This window comes from Gymnogyps californianus, chromosome 13, assembly GCF_018139145.2.
Source record: "Gymnogyps californianus isolate 813 chromosome 13, ASM1813914v2, whole genome shotgun sequence".
Taxonomy (NCBI): domain Eukaryota; kingdom Metazoa; phylum Chordata; class Aves; order Accipitriformes; family Cathartidae; genus Gymnogyps; species Gymnogyps californianus.
This window is the reverse complement of record NC_059483.1, coordinates 17,785,669-17,806,251: the sequence shown is the minus strand read 5'-3', so window position 1 is coordinate 17,806,251 and position 20,583 is coordinate 17,785,669. Positions and strand designations below refer to the sequence as shown.

Below are 20,583 nucleotides of genomic sequence, written 5' to 3'. Positions count from 1 at the left end.
AGCTGGCACATATGTACCAAAACTGTTCTTCCCTTCTTAATCCCAGTGGACACAGAACAATCTTTTTCAAAGTCTCAGTATTTGTCTTCATAATAGTGAGTAGGGATTTTACTGTCATGGGGGAGGCTAAAACTTGTCGGGCACGGTAATATTCAAGTTAAAGATGACAGCTTGGAAAGCAAATCCCTAACATCTGATGGAGAAGCAAAAGCACTTGAAATAAATCCTCATTAAATTGTGTTTAGAAGCTGCAGATCCTCAGTTGCCATGACTCAGCTCTACCTCTGGACCAGTACAAACTTGCTATAGTAGAATAAACTATTTTCTTCTTTCATCTTGCTGCATATTTCATACTTTACAATATACTCTAAGAACATAATATGTGCTGCTGAACTGCCATATGGTATCCTGCAACACAAGATAAACTTGAATAAAGACAAGGCCAAAAGAAAACTGTCAAATTACACTTTATTTGTATTAAGATAGGCAAAAGAGACTTTGTGTTCAGAGACACAAATTCATTATTTGCTGACAAAATGCTCATATACCCATGTTGGGTATTTCTACTTTCAAGACAATACTGAGGGGATCTTTAACAGGCAATTCTTCTTTATCCTAGGATAAGAAAAAAGAATGCCCGTGAAAATAGTTTCATATGAAAATTTGTTACTTGCTTGTGGCTCAAATTTTACTGCTAAGTTCATGATTGGCAGCAAATAATTACATTTGGCCTCAAAGAAAAACATATGTAAAACTATAAGATCATTAAATAATAAGCATTAGCAGCATACCCAAAATACTTCTCGTACAAAGAACATTGCACTTGAACATACACAAGCATTTACCCTTATTTACACATTAGAATTTGTAAAGAACAGCAAGACTGATATATACAGAAAAATAGCAGAAACCTTAACAGCCCTAGACGACAGCATATCTAGTGTTGACTCCTTAATTTTTCCATACAGTTTCCCAGGATGTCTCATGATTTTTTTCACTATATACTATTGCATAAAAATAGACTTTACAAGAAGTTCAGCCCCCAGTTAACACTTCAGAGTATTTCTATGTACTATTAAATGTTCACTGCACTAGGGAGCAAGGGAGTCCAGGTCAGCTCCTTATTAAAAACAGAACTTGACAGGCACTATCTATTTAAACACTGTGCTTTACCTCGTAATAGACACTGAAATCACTTAGCTGTGCAATAACTACCCAGTGAGTTCCAAAGGCAGTTCCCTACCACACAGGATCTCCCACTGTCTTGCAAGCAATGAAATTAATTTCTCCCTGCTTTCTGCACTTGGGATAAAGATGTACCACTGGATCTCTCTGCTCCTGCTGCCTTCTCGTTTAACATCTCCCTTTGGGGCACTATCAGTTTCTCCAAAGTGATCCAGTGTTAAATTCTGCATCAGATCCTGATTCTGAACGTCATCAAACACAAATGTAAGGGCCTGTGGATATGTCTGATAACCCATAAGTACCCTATCTAAATCCCGGATTCGTCTTCCATCTGCAAGCTGATACTTATCTGTTTTTGGTGGTTCCTTAGCAAATTCAGGTAGTGGGTAACTGATATAATCTTCATCAAAGAGGAATAAATCAGAGCTGGTTAATATAAGTGTTTTAGGTTGAAGCAAACTAGTGTTTTGGGCAGATCCTTCAACATGATTTACTTGAAATGCCAACACATACAGAAGGATATTGAGGGACTGAAGATCAGTCAAACCATCCATCTTCTCTGCCACTAGAAAAGCAAGGTCCCCAATCTCCTCTTCATTTGGATAAATAAATTTTACTCTGCTAGAGTGAATCAGTTCATAATTCTCCATTTTTCCTGCAAGAAACATACATTATTATACTTCTATTTAGTACTATACAATACTTTCTTAATGCATTAGGATAAGCAACAACCTTTGACAGCTGGCTGCAGCTGGAAGAATTCAAGTTTTGTATCTATTCACATATGGTTTTACTTATATACAATATTGAATAATTTTATTTGGATTACAGATCTCTACTGTAGTCTCTCTTGCATTACCAACATACTTTTCTGCAAGTTTCTAACCACATAACTAGTTCAGGGCAATGGCAGAAGAGGTTAAAGGAAATACAGCTGGATTCTCACAGAGATTATCCATCTCCCTACCAACTGATCTCCCCTGCCTCCTTTCCACTCCCCAGTTCTGAACTCACCAAAAGCATTATCAGATCACTGAACACAAACTTTAAGTAGAGAGAAAAGGCAGAAATTAAAACAACAAAAAAGAAAAAGATGACTCTACATGAATTGCTTTTATATCCCTACTGGATGAGCACATTCCTCTGCTCCATGCTACATTCTGGAGTGGCAGGAGGTGACACTGCAGTCCCTTACTCCCTGTAAGTTAAGTGCTGAAATACAACACAGAAAAGCTTGAAGGAAGCATGTCTGGTTTTTTCACATAAATCAATTGGTTGAATAGAAGATATGACTTCCTATCAAACCTTGCACTTTCTGGGCTTACACAGCTTCTCCTTAAAACAGTAGCAATAACAATCATTCTTCAGGAAAATGCCATTTTATTTGGTGCCTTCAACTGGCTTCAGAATTCTAAGCAAAAAAGTTTCACCTGATGTTGGAATTGAACCTAACACCTTAAAGTCTAGTTTTCACTTCACTACATTCTCACAGAATGACAGGATTATTTTATTTGACCAAGCGAGGAAAAACGTAATCTTCAGACTTTGTTACCTTTCACTGTTCTTCGATGACTTACAAGACTTCATAGGTTAGGCTGAAACTTGCAGTGGGAGCTACACTAGTACACACCCCAAAATACCGTATAGGAACTGCTCTTTCTGCTGGACTCAGGAAGCCATCATTAACTTCACATGTGCAAGACTGTTTATATTTAACAATTCTGTTCAGATAAGGCACATGTAAGATAATTAAAGTCAGGGAGTTTGGTTAAAGTCAAATAGGAAACAATGCATAAGTTTCCCTCAAGAGTTTTTAATCAGTACACTTTAGATGATGCCCTAAGTACAATGCCTAACTCATGACCTATAGAAGAGATCACTTACCTGTGTTTTTACTCCCAAATTCAGAGTAGAAGTCTTTATCTACTGGTTCAGGTGAAGGTGTGCGTGCAAGCAATGACAGAACTGCCATAAGCTGCTGTATGAAGGTGTGAGTGTTGTAACTGTCTCTTGTCAGGCAGGTAACTATATGATCTGCAGAGCGTCCTGAAGAGAAGACAGAATATAAACCACTCACAAATCTGTATGTGGCATTATCATAATTTCTTCAACCAACATGCAACTGTCACTAAAAAAGATTTCTTGCAAGGATTATTTCTCCTGAAAACATGCATCATTCAGAAAGCTTTCAAACCCTTGGAAAAGAATAACAGAATCCTTACAAATCCCTCAAAAAATAAAGAATATAATTTCTCTTGATTTAAAATATGATGCACACTTATGATTTAACTGTTCAACTACTGTAGGGGTTCAACCTTATTATAATCATCTTATCTTTACAATTTATCTTACAGAAAAAACTGCCCTCAGTTTTCTTTGTGAACCATTTCCACAAGGGAGATCCCCCCTCCTCCCGAGGTCTCAACACAATTAGAAGACATTTTAGAACACAGGAATGTATGGCTCACATGTAGTGGGACTCTGAGGCAAAGCACCAGCCCAGAAACTTTACCCATGTTATTTCCACTAAATTTTAAGTTGACATCGTTACCTTTTGTAAACTTTAAGGCCTCATTTTCCATCCAAAAAGTCAACCATCAACTATGCATTTTGCAACGTGGGCGGTACCTTGATTTTACTCTTTACTGCAATCCAAAGCCTCAGAACAACAAGAAAGTCTTTAGATTTCCCATTTGATGTGTCATTAAGACAGGAGAATTTTTAAAAGCACTTGTGGGACCAATTCATTGATATTAAGCTTCCCAGTTACCTCAATTACAAGATGTTGCAAGACAGTATTATTAGCCTACTGGTACAGCACCAGTGTTACATTAACTTAATTTCTTCTAAGAAAAAGCAGCAACAAAATAACATAGTCTTCCATTTCACTAATAAAGACAGGAATCATCTAAGACAAGACTAAACAGACAAAATAGAACTGGAAAAACTTAAAGCACAAGATGTACTCACCAGTAATTCTGAAGTATTGGTCAAACAGGCCAACATTTACTGACTGCAGGTCGTTAAGTTTTAGCACAAAGCAGCAAGAGAGGTGGAAAGAACTATTTTCACAATCTGAGTTTTCTTTGTTCCAAAAATCTGTTTGAAAAAGGATATACGATAAAAAAGTCAAAAGAAAAGATTCTTTAATATAAAAATTAGTCTTATGAAAAATCTTATACCTGTATCACACTTGAAGGAAGAAATTAGGAAGAGAGTGGGAATAGTGGCTAATAATTCCTCAAGCAACAAACACAACCAAATCTCCTTGTTAGCAGCGTTTCTTGAAGTAGCCATCACATCACAGATTTAAATCAGCAGATGCATTAACAAACCACTTGCATGAACTGAACACACACCATGAGTTTCATTACCCTTCACTTACCATTTTGGTTATGAAAGGGCCTTTAGCTGCCCAGGTGATGCTAGGGACTATGAAATGACATCTGAGAAAAGCATGGTGTCATGGTTTAAGCCCAGCCAGCAACTAAGCACCACACAGCCGCTCACTCACTGCCCCCCGCCCCGCAGTGGGAGGGGGAGGAGAATCAAAAAAAGTAAAACTCATAGGTTGAGATAAGAACAGTTTAATAACTAAAGTAAAATAAAATATAATGCTAACAATAATAATAAAATATAATAATAGTAATGAAAAGGAATATAACAAAAAAGGAAAAGGAAAAGAAAAAGAAATAAAACCCAAGAAAAAAAAACAGTGATGCACAATGCAGTTGCTCACCACCCGCTGACCGATGCCCAAGCAGCTATCTGCCCCCCCCGGCCAACTCCCCCCATTTATATACTGAGCATGACATTCTACAGTATGGAATACCCCTTTGGCTAGTTCAGGTCAGCTGTCCTGGCCATGCTCCCTCCCAGCTTCTTGCACACCTGCTTGCTGGCAGAGCATGGGAAACTGAAAAGTCCTTGGCTTAAGATAAGCACTACTTAGCAACAACTAAAACATCAGTGTGTTGTCAACATTATTCTCACACTACATCCAAAACACAGCACTGTACCAGCTACTAAGAAGAGAGTTAACTTGATCCCAGCCGAAACCAGGACATATGGATACAATGGCACATGGAAGGGTCTGTTTGAGAAGCAGCCATGACTGAAGACTCTGTTTTTTGAACATAAAAGCCTCATGCGAGTACTTTGCATATGGCAAACTGTGCCACTCTTCCCCTCAACTAGGAGGTCCAAGAGTATCAATCAAAACTGGTACTTAAACTGAAGACAAACACACAGACAGGGATTAAGTTGGTAACCTTATTAAAGGATCAAAACAGCTATCTTACCTGACTGGTGCTCATCAGCATGAATGAAAGAATCATCCAACAGAAAGTAAATAGCTTTTGTTGAGAGAAGCACACAAGCCGTCACTTCCACATTGGGAGTCTTGTAAAACAGAACTGAAGACCACATGAGATGTCTCAACTCTTCATTTTCCACCTAAGATGTAAATTGTATTTCATAAATCACTTGCATACTGGTATTTCAGATAGTTTTATCATCTTAGAGGCAATTTTAGACTACTAGAAAAACAATTTCAAAATCTGAAGCATCTGAACATGCTATAGTCAAAGAGCAGAAGCTCACCTCAAAGCTGCTAAACACAGCAGCTTTGAGGTGAACACCAATAGCAGTCTACTGAAAGTGTCTTGTGTTTATAGAAGAAAATTATTTTTCTGTTGCGGTCTAATTCCTTGTTTTCTGACCAAAACTAGAAAAAAGAAAAACATCTAGTGCACAAGAAAGACTTTCTAGAACAGACACCGCAGACAATTTTAATCAACAGATGAGTAGCACCTCCCAAGCCTCAACAAATCTATTGAGCCTTCAAACGCTACTGACAGGTTGGATTCAAAGACCCTTAAGAGAGGACAGAAGCACAGCTTGCCACTACAACAGCTGCTGTTCCAACTAGGCATCTTTCCAGCTTCTAGCGGTGTAAAAGGAGAAGCACAACTTATAACTTGTGCTTACTTAAACAATTTGGAAGTGGGGCAAGGGAATAAAAAAAACTCTCTTTCTCAGTAAGCTTTTCAATTGACATTTGTACTCAGACCACAATGATTTATCACTCAAAAAGCCACACCATGAATTTAAGGCAGGATTTGTACTTTTAAATTTGATGTTCCCCACAAAGACTATAAATCTGTTTTTCAGAAATTAGGTTTATCTGCTCATGTTTCTGGAGTACCTACAGCCATGCACGTGTTGTATTCATGCACCCATATTACACAAAGAGGTCGGGACACTTATTATTGATTTAGCTAGACACCATCACAAAATAATTCCACGCTGATTATTTTATTTCCTTTTGCCACTTTAAAGAAAAAAGACGAACATTCTTGAGGTAATCATATCTTCAAGACATACACTAATGTACTCTCCTGTTCTGCATCAAGGATCCTGAAGGCAAAATATGCCTGGCAAGATCCCAATCGCTGCAGCGGAGAACCCAAAATGGAGTAACACAAACAGATTTTTGACTACAACGCTTCCAAGTTTCGTGGAGCCTAACTCATTTTTAAGTTTGATCAGGAAAGTTCTTTTTAAAATACTGTCTAGTACTGAAAGGCGACAAGGCATCTTATTATACACCTAGGCTAGGCACAATACCTCTGCAATGCTGCCATGGAAAAACTCAATTAGGGCATTTCCTTTCAGCCCAGCCACATACTGCAGAGACACAGAAATAGGAAGGTGAACTGGAATCTGGTTATCTTCTGTTATCTTCTGCACAAGAAATTCAGATGGATATAAAGATGACAGCATCAGATGAGGCTTGCAAAAGCTAGAAGAGATCCAGAAAACACATCATCAAAATTTAAGGATATACACAGCTCTTCCTCTACAAAAATTAATACTTTGTATTTCATTCAGAAATTATGAACAGGCAACTTCTATTCTTAATAGTTTACTTTAAATGATTTATCTTGAGCATAGCTGTCAATCTGCCATGATAGCAGCCTGCAAGCACATGAAATAGAAAGTCTCCTTCCATAAGAAAATACATTTTGTTGCAACGATAAAACAAACAAAAAAGTAGACAGGTACAGTCCAGGACAACCATTCACAGATACTACAGACTAGCAGAAAGAAAGAGTACTTCATCAGTACTACAGGCCAAAAACAATTACAATGACAACTGCAAACACACTCGCTAGGCCACATTAACTTCAGCACTGTGCAACAGACCTTTTATGGGAATTATTACCTTGCTGACTGACCATGTCTGTTTGCCTCCACAACATGATTTCTTACAGCATCTGATTTGCTTGAAGCTTTGAAAACAATAATAGTCTTAACATCCTGCAGGAGAGTCCTTAATAGACTGTAGATTCTTAGGAAGTGGAATTTCTCATGAGGTAGAACAAACACTGCTGTAACAAATCTGTATCCAACAAGCAACTCCAGCACATGCCCATCCAAAAATGAACCCTTCTGCTGGATGGAACCATAAGTCGGATGCAACACAAGTGATGCTAACGGAATCCTATTGAGCTTAAATACACTTCCCAACTCTTCTGTGCCTACCCGTTTACCTGGCAGCAAACTGAAATCCACCTTTACTATGTACAAATGCTGAGGTGTTAGAAATATCCAACATGGATGGACCACACAGGGACCCTGGTCAGAAGATTTATACACCGAAGAATAAAGTGCAGAACACAAAACATTTTTTGACCATTCTTTGTTATTGCCAGCTGACTCTGGTTGATGCAAGATTTTCTGAACATTGGTTTTATTCCCATAAACCAGGTATGTTGGGAAACAACCTTTTATTTCAACATCTTCTGCTGAAATGCAATTCAATTCCATAAGCTGACAGAGAAACTCTTGGAGGTTTGCTTTTCCACAGTACAATGTGGAGCTTGGTAACACTGATCTGTAGTGTTGAGAGCAACACATGTGTAAACAGGAATAAAAGTCTTGAAGATTCTGGGAGTCTGAAACAATAAACAAGCAGTTGTCACTGGTTTTCAGCTTCAGTGTTAAACAGACTTCTGGCAGGAGAAAGCCAAATTCTGTTAGATCAGTATATGGAAAATACAGCGTTAATTTCAAGGCAGAAGGGATGTGCTGGCAATTTCCTCTCAATTCCTGATGAGGAATCTCAAACACAGCTAGCATACCATCAGTCAAAACCAAACAGGAAGCAAACTGCCTGAGTCCTTTATGAATGTGAATAGAAAAACTCCACAGAATTTTGACTATGTCAACACTCTCCACTGCTATGTTTTCAGATGACCGAGTATCTGAAGTAGTGCTGAACTCAGAAGTCTGATCTCCTTCATGAAGTCCCATTTCAAAATATCCATCTTCTTTGTCTGTGGTTCTGGAATCACTTCCTTTAATCTCTGTAAAGGAGGGGGGTGATCTCTGCACAGTCTGCACTATCAAGGCAGAAAGGTGCTGGATAAAATCTTGGTTTGTGGCAGTGTATGACATACAATTAAAAGGCAAGATGAAGGTGTTACAGGGGTCAGGCACCACACAGTGTTCTTCCTCTGAAAGATCCAAACTTCAAAAGAGATAAGCCACAGTAAGTACAAGCTTGAGTTTAAAACAGTCATAGTTACCTATAATTCATGTTGCTGCTTCTCAGAACTTTGAGGTTTACTCTTGTTACTACAGTTAAGTCAGTGTAATTTTGTAAAACATCTTTGTACTGCACACAGCCATTGATTTTAAAGGCTGGTAGTGTGTAATTCTATAGAAAGTAGAAACTGAAATGTTTAACTCATCTTCCATTTCCCATCCCCAATAAGCATATCCTTACGAGTTAAAGCACTTTACAGCTATTGCCAGTTTTGAAACTACCAACTGCATGCCAGGGTTCAAAGGTTAAAAACACTTTACACCATGAAATTGATTTTGGTTAAAAAAACTGGAGGCAGCATACAATGAAAGAGACTGTTTTGCCTTAAAGGTCAGGTTTAAAAATGCAGCATCCACTGTTATTACCCAAAAGCTAACAAGGATTTAAACCAGAACTTATTCAGCTTACCACATATGGTGACCACTTCCATACTCTTTGTATGAATCCAATAGAGAGGCAGGTGCCTAAGGAGAAGAAACCATCAGGAAGCTATCAACTACTTACAGCTGCTGTCAGACTTCAGCATACATGAAAAGCAAGGTTAATGTTAGCTCCCACTTTTTAAAGCTAGCCAGCTCACTGCGAAGTCCTGACTGACTCATGGGCAGCTGAACAGCTATCCTTTGAGGATCCTGAAACACTATGTTTACTTTAGGTTGGGCATTCAATTAAGGCAGGAAAAGAATGAACTCTGCTGCTGACTTGAACAGATACAACCTGTGACCCATAGACATTTCAGCACACTACAAATTTTTACCGAAGTAGTGTAAAGTGAGGCAAAAAGGTAAAGGAAATTGACAAAGACCAACTACACCAGTAGCAAAGGAAGAGATTCCCCCAAGTCTTGCTGTCTCATTCCTTGGAAACCCTCTTCATATGCATGGCTTCAATACAACAAGTGAAATCACAATACAGAAGTTGTCAAACAGCAGGAGTTTGAAGGAGATAAATTAAGGCCATTAGCTATTGACAGCAGGAAGGTTCTTCCACTCTACTAGCAAGAGAATTGCCTTCCAAAAACTGATATTGTAACAAGATAAAGTCTTACACTCAGTATCTAAGTGGATATTAAATGATGTGATACCAATACTGGGTAAAGGTCTCAAAGTCATGACAGTGACAACAATTCTCTGCATCTCTGGTAAACTTGGATTATGTATTTAATTTACAAGGTGGACCAACCCCTTGACTCAAATTTGGGGCTACCTCGTTTTCCATTATAATAGCTCTGAGAATCAAAAAACTTTGCAATGGATTACTATGATAACAGAAGTTTAATATCAGACATAAGCTTGCAGAAACACTTAAAAATACCATAAAATAAACAGAAGGATGGCAATTACCTGATTTTTACATCTGGAGTCTGGTATTTCAAAGCATCTCTGGGGAACTGTATGGTCTGTAGGAGTCGAACCACTGGATTGCAAAAAACTGCTGGCTAGGACTGTTTCTTCACAAATTATTTCTAGAACAAATATAAACAGCTCTTAAAATCACTGAAGTAAAATCAAAATGAATGTCTAACAGTACCTGCCAAATAAGTGAAATCAAAATTGTATAAGCAAGATCTGATCATAAATCTTTAAAGCTAAAGGTTATCTTCACATAATAGCCAGGACAAAACAAAAAGCAGGCAGAATTTTAGCCTAATTACAGAAGTATCTTTAACTGCACTGAAAGTTGCATTAAAGACCACTAAAGCTCATTTTTCAAGCTAACAAGCAATTTAAATCTCAACATCTGGTGTAAGAATTCTTCACATGATTTAGTTTTAACAGAACTAGTCAGTTTTGTTAATACTAACCCTTACTTTTACCAAAACATTGCCAGGCTGGCAAACACACAGCTTAGCACTCTTTGTAAACTTTGTAGCATTCTCTCAAATTTCTGTAGGCTTCAAGTGAACAAGTTAATAGCTGTGTAAAACCTTCAGCAAGACTCAGAAGGTCTGGTCCCTCAAATGCCACTCAAGACAATTATCTCACCTTATTCAGAACCTTTTTGAATGGTTCAAAGCTGAATCATCAGTAAAAACTTATCACGAGTGCATATAAGCCAACGCTCTCAGGCACATTTGACTTTTTGCCTGTTTGATATTCACAGCATCGCACTGACACAACAGAGCAAATCAATTTTCAGTATTACCACTGAGCCAGCCAGCTCAAGTATATAAATGTGCAAATAAACAACAGAATTAGTGTGGATATGTTTCTGGCTTGAGCATAAGAACTCCTGCATGTATTTTTCTGGATTGATGGTAAAGTTTAGTAAATTACATCAAACCATCTCATAGTCAGAGGAAACAAGAGGTATTTATTACTTGAACAAAATACTGTGTTAGCAAGAAGGAAACATAAATTGACAGGAAAAACAGAACATGACAGCATTATTTCTGGTTTTCTGTTTCCTATATAAATATTTAATCTTTTTCCATAAGCCATTTGCCAGTGACATTTAATTTGAATAATATGTTACGGAAACAGATGGTGTCTAGAAAAACTGCAGAGAAAACAATTCATAGCAATAGCATATCAGGAAATTAATTCCATTATTCATGATTTAAGGTCTAACAGTGAAACTAATTGCCCAGCATATTTCCATTTTTTTAAAATAGATTTCTCAAAATCAGGATTTTGAAAACAACCCTTGACAGCTAGATATGTAGCAAAGAATCAACTTCTATTGTTAAAGCTGAGAAATAGCCTGCCATAGTCCTCATTTTCCCACTATTTATAAAAGCCTTCCAAGATTCTACTAAAGGAACCTTATGGAGAAGGACTACAGTAAATAAACCTTGAATCTTATACCAGTCTTTCTATAAAACCCCCAAGTACTTCAGAAAGAAAGATCTAGATTTTTTTCCTCCCAAGACTCATTTGCTCCTAAACATTTACTGTAATAGAAAAAGACTATTGACAAATAACTTTAAACAGTCACAGTGATTGCCAGCATGCATTTTTACAGCTAGTCCTGTGTAAAACTGCAGGTTGTTATACAAACTGTCTCAATCCTGTAACGTAAATGCTTAATACTTTAAAGCAAGCATTGACTTCATTTTGGAAAAACTAGCATTTTATCTGCAGATGAAAAGTGATCTAGAAGGGCTACAAAGGCAAATGAAGTACATAAATAGCAACTAAATTTGTATCTAAGTTGTCTGTCCTTTAATCAAATGCTGTCAGAACAATTTCATTTTTATAGAGTGAACTAAGAAACCTCTACTGATTTTGCACAAATCACAGCAATGGACTTCTTTCAAAGATCAAGCTTTTCAAGCAAGTTTCTCTCCCCAATCCACCAATCCACTAATTCATTGGAAAGAGTAAGCTGTTCCACCCCAAATTATTGAGCATATAATCCCTGCTGTTTTAAGTGGTTACAAAGTCTTCTCCCACTATTCATATCCTACTGCACTTTAAGTTTTCAATCAGGCAAAAGCCAAAAAAAGTATCTTTATCTGTTGTTCTCAGTCACAAATGAATATTCACATAAGTCAGTCTTACAGGCTCCTGCAAAAGATGAAAGATAAGCCATTCTTCTAAGTTCCTAATGCAACAGGCACACTTATTTGAAACATACAGTAAAAATAATTTTCAGGTAAGGTTAGCAGGTACTGCAGAGCACAACAGATGTGCTGAAATCACAGGCTCAGCCAGAACACTAATCCCACAACTATCTTACTCATCTCCTTTTTCTATCTTCCTTCTGGTTTGACAGAAATGCAGCTCTTGCAAAAAAGCAATAATGCAACATATGCTGCTTGAGCTCACATGTTGCAGACCAAGAACAGGTAGAGAAGCAGTTTTAAAACACGTCTATACATGCCATGGTTTTCCATTAAGGCATGTATCTAAATTAGGAAAAGATACATCGTCCTCTGCTGGTGATTTCTGCAGGATGATGCAGTAAAAGTCCTGTACTCAAACTTCCACTACAGTAAGTTAACACTACAGTGAATAACAGGTCAGTTTTGCTGATTCACATACATACAACTTTCACTTTCTAAGCCAATACTACCAGGTCTTTCTGCTTTGTCTTGATAAGCCCTATATATCCATGCACATAATATTCATGTATATCAATGCAGCTTAGAAAAGCAGAACCAAGAGGCTCAGCCCAGCAGCACGATACATACATGATTACCTTGGCTGGAGCTGACAGGACGAGGCAGAGAGGGAGAGGAAGGACGAACAGTAAGAGAAGAACAGTTTGATTTGGAGCTGGCAGCAGTGAGCCTGGAGTCCTCACTGATCTAATAAAGAAAGTATGCAGTGATTAAAGAAAAAACCTAAATACACAGGACACATTAGATCCTGAACTAAAGTAAGTTTACACAAGCTTTCTCAATTTTAGTAAAAGGAAAGTTAGTGCCAGCTTTTTTTTGGGGGGGGGGTGTCAGAAGAGAGGGTGTCACGTCCTCTGAAGTTTCTGTTTTCACACTAAAGTGGAATTCCACTAAGAATTCATTTAGAGAAGTCATTCTGATCACTGACTAATCACTGTATTGACAAAACTAGCAGCAAGTTTCACAAACCACAAGAGAATGAAAAGGGGATTTCTACACTGTAGGTACAGAACAGGTTCTGATAATAAGTTTATTACCAAAATAAGACTAACCAACTACACAGCACTGACACACATGACAGAAGGCAAGGAGGACTGAGATTTCTGATTCTTTCCCACTACTAAATACCCACAAGAAGAAAGTTTGGGAAAGTCATTTCAGTACTCTGCAACATAAGCAGTAAAATCACACCTCTGCAATACTTCTGTAAGATGTAAAATATGGCTGTTAAGGTCAACCACATATTCATTTTGTACACCATTAAGTCATCTTATCTTTTCCTCCCACTTCCTCTCTCCCAAGCTAGCACAAAAAGGAAGGTCAGATAATTGCTGAAATTACATTGAAAACTAAATAGGAAAAAGATGCAACGTTAAAAGTTCATACCACATTAAAGCACAAAGAAAGCATGAAAATTTTAATGCTAAGGAAAGTTTAATGAATTCTGCTTAGATCTAATTTGTAGAAGTTTTTTTGTAAGCTTCTTTTGTACGCAGCACACTCTACTCCTCTCACAGCAAACTCACCTTTTTATCAGAGTTGCTCAGTTTGTATTTAACCTCCTTTGCTTTTTGAATAGCTTTTAGCACTTCTACAGTGTCTAGTTCCTTTTCTGTGGTAACAATGTTATCCAAACAGACCTAAAAAAAATGTTAAAACATCTAAAAATATTGAAAACAAGGCAGCTCTGCAATTTATTTTTATTAATGTAATAATAAAAAATTATCTTAGCTTAATGCAAACTATGTGCATCTTCATAACCATTACAGAAAAACAATTCTCACATCAGACCTTGCTCTGACACGAAACAAATTTAATGCAAACTCAGAAATACTTGGTAAGCTTAACACCCTTTTAGTACAACTGTTTCAATATTAACATAGTTACCCAATGAAGACAGGGTAAACTTTCATTTAGATCCAGGAGCACAGTCAAATAATGTTAATTGATTTCATTCTCTGAAGACCTTCTCAAACACTCACTAAAAACTCACCAGGTTTTAGAACATTCACGCTACTTTCCTTACCAGGCTTTAAAAAAGATTTTTTTTCTAATGCCAGCTTCAAAGGAAGAAGTAGTGCACCATGGCTTACCTCTGAGGCCCTGTCTCCAAACTGAGCAAGTACTTTGGTCCGGTAATCAGGGATGATGCTCAATGGATTGCTGGATAAGACCACTTTTTCTAAGCATGGGAGGTTTCCTATATTTTTTACTTCATCAATCTGAAAGTTTTTGAATAAAAGGATGAATACAGATTGGCTAAATGAAAATGAGCATATAAACTGAGCATTTCTTGCACAAATTACATACATACGATAACCAGGAAAAATCGCTACAGCCATTTTATTTATTTGCAGTTTCACCCACTAAGAAATTGCTTGTGATCTAAAGCACAATTCAATTTGACACTGAAAGTCAACAGTTACCTGTTCTATTTTGTTGTTGCTCAGATCCAGGTTGACTAATGAGTACAGTTTGTTAAGACCACACAGCCTTTCCAGCTGATTTCCTGCTAAATTCAGAGTTTTGATGTTTCCCAGTTTTGTGTGAACACCTTCTAGTGATGTAAGCTTGTTGTAGGATAAGTCCAGGTGAACAAGGTTGTAAAGATGCTACAAAAGCACAGAAAATCCATGTCATACACCAATTCATTAAAATTAAACAATACCAAAGACATTGTATTATGGCTTGCTAGGGTTTTTTTGTGCAACAGTGTTTTCATGCTGGACACTGCCTAGCATGAAAAACATGACATGAAATTGTTCGTTACACAGGTTCAAGCTTGTACAAAGGGAACTTCCTCAAATGTATTTTTACCAACCCACAGATATAGATGGCAGTGAATGAATTTAGTTAAGAACTAAATGTTGCATGTCAACATTGGCAAAGAAATGAAAATATCCAGAGCAAGTAAGAAATGCACCATTAAAAAAGTATTTGATGTTATGAAGGATAAGCTATTTGGGCTTAAACTATTCTCCATGAGGAAGATGAGCAACAAAATTCTGAAGCAAGAAAATCTGTGTTCTAAGGTCTCAGGCAGTCTGGAAAAAAATCAACTTCAAAAGCATGACTTACCTGTAAATTTTCTACCAGAGACACCCCATTGTGACTCAAATCCAAGAATTCAATCTTCGGAATTAATCTCTAGAAGAGGAGGTAAAAATGCATGTGTTAAATGCATTTTAGCTTATAAATCAGCCCATACTTCCTTCACTATCAGCTGACCAACTAGCAAAGGAAAGGTATCATCCAATGCACAGTCTCTCTTCTCAGCTTTTGGTATTAAAAAAGCATTCCGTATGACCTAGCGCAACAAGAGAGTTGAAGCTTCCTCTTAAGAAAACCAGGTTACTCTGAGGAGCATGGTTAAGTTGTAATTTGAAATCTGGTTTCTCACTGAAGACAAGCAAGTTGCTCCCAGTTTAGCCCCATTAACTATAGATCAAACTCATTAATAGGTGTTTGTCTTATCTAACAAGCATATCTATGTTACACAGAAACCTGAATAAAGACAATAGTACCAAAAACCAGAGTAAGTTGAGTGATTTGTTTCCATGTTTTGAAAATACTAGTCAAGCATTACAAGGTCACACAGACCTCTTGAAAATGCACTTTAACCCAGAAAACTTTTATTTTTGGAGGACTCAAACCTTGAATTTGATGCTACATTTTGACATCAATGTATTTGCATTTGCTTTATTTTGGTTGTAATCTCACCAACGATTTGCCTTGTAGTTAAGGCCTGGACTCAGACCTGAGGAACCCTAAGTCTACAGCACAAAAAATCCTGAACAAGAAAACTGTGCTCCAAGTCCATCATCTCTAGTTGAGCTACAGACATAACTATTTCCTGCTTCACCAGAGTAGCTCAAGTAAAAAATTATGTTCACATCTGACACATGTTCTTGTGACGAATGTTAATTTTTTTTTCTTAATAACTGATTTACAAAACATAATTCTAAGGTACTGGCAAAACGCTCCAAATTTTGTTTCCACACTCTTCATATTGTTTTGATGTCAAGATGACTGTCAGCAAGCCACAGGTTTTTAAAAATGCAGGAAGCTTCAGCCTTGATAACACTCCAAAGTTGAGCCCAAGAGGTCTTCTGTTCTTTTTTAAAAACAAACTTTTGTAAATGGCCTAAGGCCAATGCAAACAGTAAAAGCATGTTTCAAAAAGTCAGTATTAATGGAAGTGCTGCTTACAGAGCACAGAATGACAAACTTTTCTCCTTTAGCAAAGAAAATATCAAAGTAGAAGGAAAAAATCTCCTAAGCATTAGCTTGGGTAGCTAATCAACATAAAGTGCAACTGAAAAATCTTTCAGAAAAAAAGATATATAAAGCAAATGCAAAATCCCTGCTGTGTAATGTGTCACAGAAGATCAGTCATACTTTTTTGCCACAAATGAAAAAATATTTCTTACCACTGAATCATCAATTTGAGAGATGCTATTGTGACTCATATCCAAAGTTGTTAAAGTTCTCCAAGTTGGGATAACTGCTGTCACTGGACAACTTGAAGTTGCACCCTCTGGCTCCCACTGATCAAACTCTGAGGCCTCAGGCACCAGGATTTCCTATTTAAGACAAGCACACCAAAATATTATGCTTACGTCTTCAGTGAGAGCTAATAGTCTTGAAAACAATCCAAACAACCTTATGTAAGTGAGGAAGATTTCTAAGGTTTATAATCACCTAGATTAAAGTTGTAAGTCTTAAAATGTGAGCTGACTGGGTCAGAATTATTTTAGATCTACAGGGAGGGAGTTCCAACACTAGCAGCTGATCCAAAATGGGATATGTGAAGGAACAACAGAGGGACTGTGAAAATTATGCTACTGGATATCCCTCGCCAAATCAAAGCCCAGAGAAAAGAATAAGACATATGCACTCAGTTCTGGATGAATAACAGAAACATACACTCCAATAAAAGTATCAGAAATGTCCCTGTAAGGGACACATGTAAACACTTCCTCCACTTTAGCAAACCCTTTCAGTTCCATGGTTTTAAAAGCAGAACCTGCAGCAGGCAGTACAAAAAAGTACATGGACTCCAAATGGGTATTTCCACAATGTGCATGTTATTTTTGCATGTGCTTTGAACACTCATCAGAAGTAGGAGCGCACTCTTACCTTCATTGATGTTGCTGAAAATCGAACACTCATTGTGGCCAGAGCATGTTTTGATGAAATCAGCCCTTTGATAAGCTTTCCCCCACAATGACTGATCTATTTTAAAAAAAATTATGTTAAAGTCAGAAATGCTAGAACAGACAAACATGAGACATGAAGAGGCAGCTAAAAGCTTCAATAGCAGATTCTCTACCAGTTTAGAAAGTAGTTACACCACTCCCTTAAAATCTCCTGAGATTATCAGGTCAGAAATACCAACATTTGGTAAAGCTAAAGCAAGAAATTAGAGACACGACTACAGAAAAGTGAAATTCAAACATTTATTTGAACAAAGCTTCTTCTCCATTGACTTTCTACCTGCCCCATGTATTCTTCAAGGTGAAACTACCCAGGCAGTTTAAATAGGGCACAGTATTTTACTGTTACCAAAAAGAGAAATATCTCAAGCTATGGCTCTACCTGCAGACATGTTTATTTAGGTATCATATATTCTTTACTGTAAATAAGAAAAAAGAAATGCCTAGGAAGTGAGGATACTAATCTAAGCATTTAATATGCTAGTGAGCTAGTCACACAGATTAAGTTTAAGAATACAAAGTCTTTTTTCTGTAGCTCAATTTGGAACAACGCCAAAGGTGTGCTACAGCCTCTGTCCAGCAACCAGATCCTTCTCTGTAGATGGTCACACACATTGCGCAACCATGACAACTGGCACATTTGCTGGTGTATCAGGGAAGCCACACTAAACAGACAGAGAGAGGCAGAGCTCCTGTCACCCTTGAAAAAATTCTTTCCATACTACCACTGTTACTTTTTGGACAGTGTTTACTACTAGATGAAAATGCCAGTCAATCCAAAAACTTTTCATGAACATGCAACTACAAAAGTCTTCAAGACCAAAAACCTTTTTTTCCCCCACATTAAGCAAAGCTACACTTGAAGCTATATCCACGCTTACAAGAAAGGGGAAAATTGATACTATTCTGCAATATCCTCTCTGCAGTATGTTAGACTCTCCCACTCTTCAGCCCACTGTAGTTTCTTTCCCACATTAAAATGTCAATAAATCACTGACTTCAGAAATCCGCTTCAGTTCTGAACCAACTCAGTCTCTCATATCAATGAAAGAACAGTATTCATGTACTAGAAAAGGTACAGCATCCAGCAAAAGTGGACACAGAGTACAGACTGCATGACAAAAACGGGTATTCTCTCTCTGGAAAGATCTGAAGTGATCAGGAAAGTATTTTGTAAAACACTCATTGAACAACTTCTACCAGAAACCCTGTCACTCGCACTGAAAACAGACCAATGAAAAAATTCTGCAAATTATCAAGCAAGAAGCACTATATCCAAAAGTGTACTTTCACACACAAATTTAACATCAGGACATTTTCACAAATATTTGGTGCTTTCCAAATGAAAAGTACTTTGTAATAAGAGATCCCATTATAACCAATTTGTTAGATCTTCAAGGCAATGGAAAGCCACCTTGTTTTAGGTTTTGCGTATATGCTGGAAATCACATTCTTTTTGAAGACACACACAGTACAAGCTATTCTAAACATTTAAATTTGGCATACTTATTTCCAAGACTTGTGAAAAAATTGTTTCACAAATGAAAGTCCTTCTAAACATTGTACTCCCCAATTCTAGCACCAAATCAAAGCATACAATTACCAATTCTGAGAGATATGCAGCAGACCTGGCATTCACAGAGCCTCTCAAATTCTGAGCAGTATCTCAGTCATACCTCTATTTGATGAAGCGATTTGAAAATTGACAGATCAAAAGGCAAGAGATGCTCCTGAATGTTACTTGTTCCAAAAGGTCCCCCTGTTCCAGTGACCTAGTAATCAATATTTAAGAACAGAGTTAGTGCACATAACCCAACTTGTCCACATTTCGGATAGTCTTACACAGGCAATAGCACAAATACAGTAGCTTGGAAAGACAGCCGAAGTTCCAACCAATTTTTCAAGTATGGAATGATTCATGAAACTTGCAGGTTAACTCTTCAGGAAAAAAATGTTAGTTGCTCCAGCTAAGCGCACTGAACTTGAACTGCCACCTTGTGCTTGTATTTTGTAGCGCACGGGGCAGGCAAAAAGGATACCATAGGCAAGACTGACCAAGGCTTCATTCTCAGCTGACCAAGCCAGAGCTGCATTCACTAAAAACAACTTCCTTGAAACATCTGAATCCTCTAAGACAGAACTGTCTTCAATTCCATTACAGGGGATGAAGTTCAAGGCATTGACAAGATGGGTTTAAAGAAAACATTAGACATTGGTACACATCTAAAAAATGCATCTAATATTTCCATGGGGTCATTGGATTCTAGCCTCAGAGATGTCAGCAGCATAAAAGACAGGTGGTTTCATTTATGTTTGCTGTGAACATAATTTTGGGAGAAATCTCTAAGGTTTTTGTCTGGTCTTATAAGTATCTTACAAGCTCTGAAGGTGCCCACTCACAAGCATTCAGAAGGGCCAGAAATTCTGAAGATAGGTATTTTTCTAAATGATATGCTCTTCTCCAGCCAGAGAATCCTGTCCAGAGGATGGCAAAGGCAACTGAAGATCCACAGGAATACAGCAGTACAGCTGTGGTTTTGCTTTCGCAACTTCCTAAGTCTTCCAGTGAAGCTTCCCCTGATCCACTACTTGTTTCCCCTTTGAACACATCACACAGTTAAAAGGCAGCTCTTCATGTAATAAAGGGGCTGAAAAGTTTTTGAGCTGTAGCAAGCAGCATTAAAAAAATTACTCAGGAAAAGTCTTTCCAATTCCCTTATTTGGTAGGAAAAAAACAAATTGGCTCCAGACAAAAATGATCTGTTCTGAGGCCAGTTTACATTTGTTCTGAGGCCCATTTACATTTATTCTGAAATGGTATTTTAGCTAGAAATTCAGGGCCATCTCATCTATGAAACTGAGGTTCTTGTTAGGTTTTTTTTTAACTTTCAGATACAGTCAGACAAAGGTGAGAAAGGGGACAGGATTTTTATATACATGCATGTATGCATATGTATACAAATACACTGGCCTACCCATAGTTCTGCAAAGAATGCAGGGTTGAA

General features: G+C 37.5%; 1 protein-coding gene across 1 annotated transcript in view; it reads right to left on the bottom strand.

The window, feature by feature from the left end:
* Positions 1 to 451: 451 nt before the first annotated feature.
* NISCH (nischarin) overlaps positions 452 to 20,583 on the bottom strand; it is a 32,579-nt gene continuing 12,447 nt past the window's right edge. The window contains exons 6-21 of the mRNA XM_050904636.1: positions 19,255 to 19,350; positions 17,502 to 17,597; positions 16,793 to 16,945; positions 15,441 to 15,509; positions 14,789 to 14,974; positions 14,456 to 14,584; positions 13,889 to 14,002; positions 12,941 to 13,049; positions 10,141 to 10,262; positions 9,206 to 9,261; positions 7,412 to 8,719; positions 6,814 to 6,988; positions 5,487 to 5,640; positions 4,156 to 4,284; positions 3,070 to 3,231; positions 452 to 1,840 (exon numbers count right to left, since the gene is read on the bottom strand). Of these exons, the coding sequence (XP_050760593.1) occupies positions 1,212 to 1,840; positions 3,070 to 3,231; positions 4,156 to 4,284; positions 5,487 to 5,640; positions 6,814 to 6,988; positions 7,412 to 8,719; positions 9,206 to 9,261; positions 10,141 to 10,262; positions 12,941 to 13,049; positions 13,889 to 14,002; positions 14,456 to 14,584; positions 14,789 to 14,974; positions 15,441 to 15,509; positions 16,793 to 16,945; positions 17,502 to 17,597; positions 19,255 to 19,350 (3,687 nt within the window). The 3' untranslated portion in view covers positions 452 to 1,211. The remainder of the gene's footprint in view (positions 1,841 to 3,069; positions 3,232 to 4,155; positions 4,285 to 5,486; positions 5,641 to 6,813; positions 6,989 to 7,411; positions 8,720 to 9,205; positions 9,262 to 10,140; positions 10,263 to 12,940; positions 13,050 to 13,888; positions 14,003 to 14,455; positions 14,585 to 14,788; positions 14,975 to 15,440; positions 15,510 to 16,792; positions 16,946 to 17,501; positions 17,598 to 19,254; positions 19,351 to 20,583) is intronic.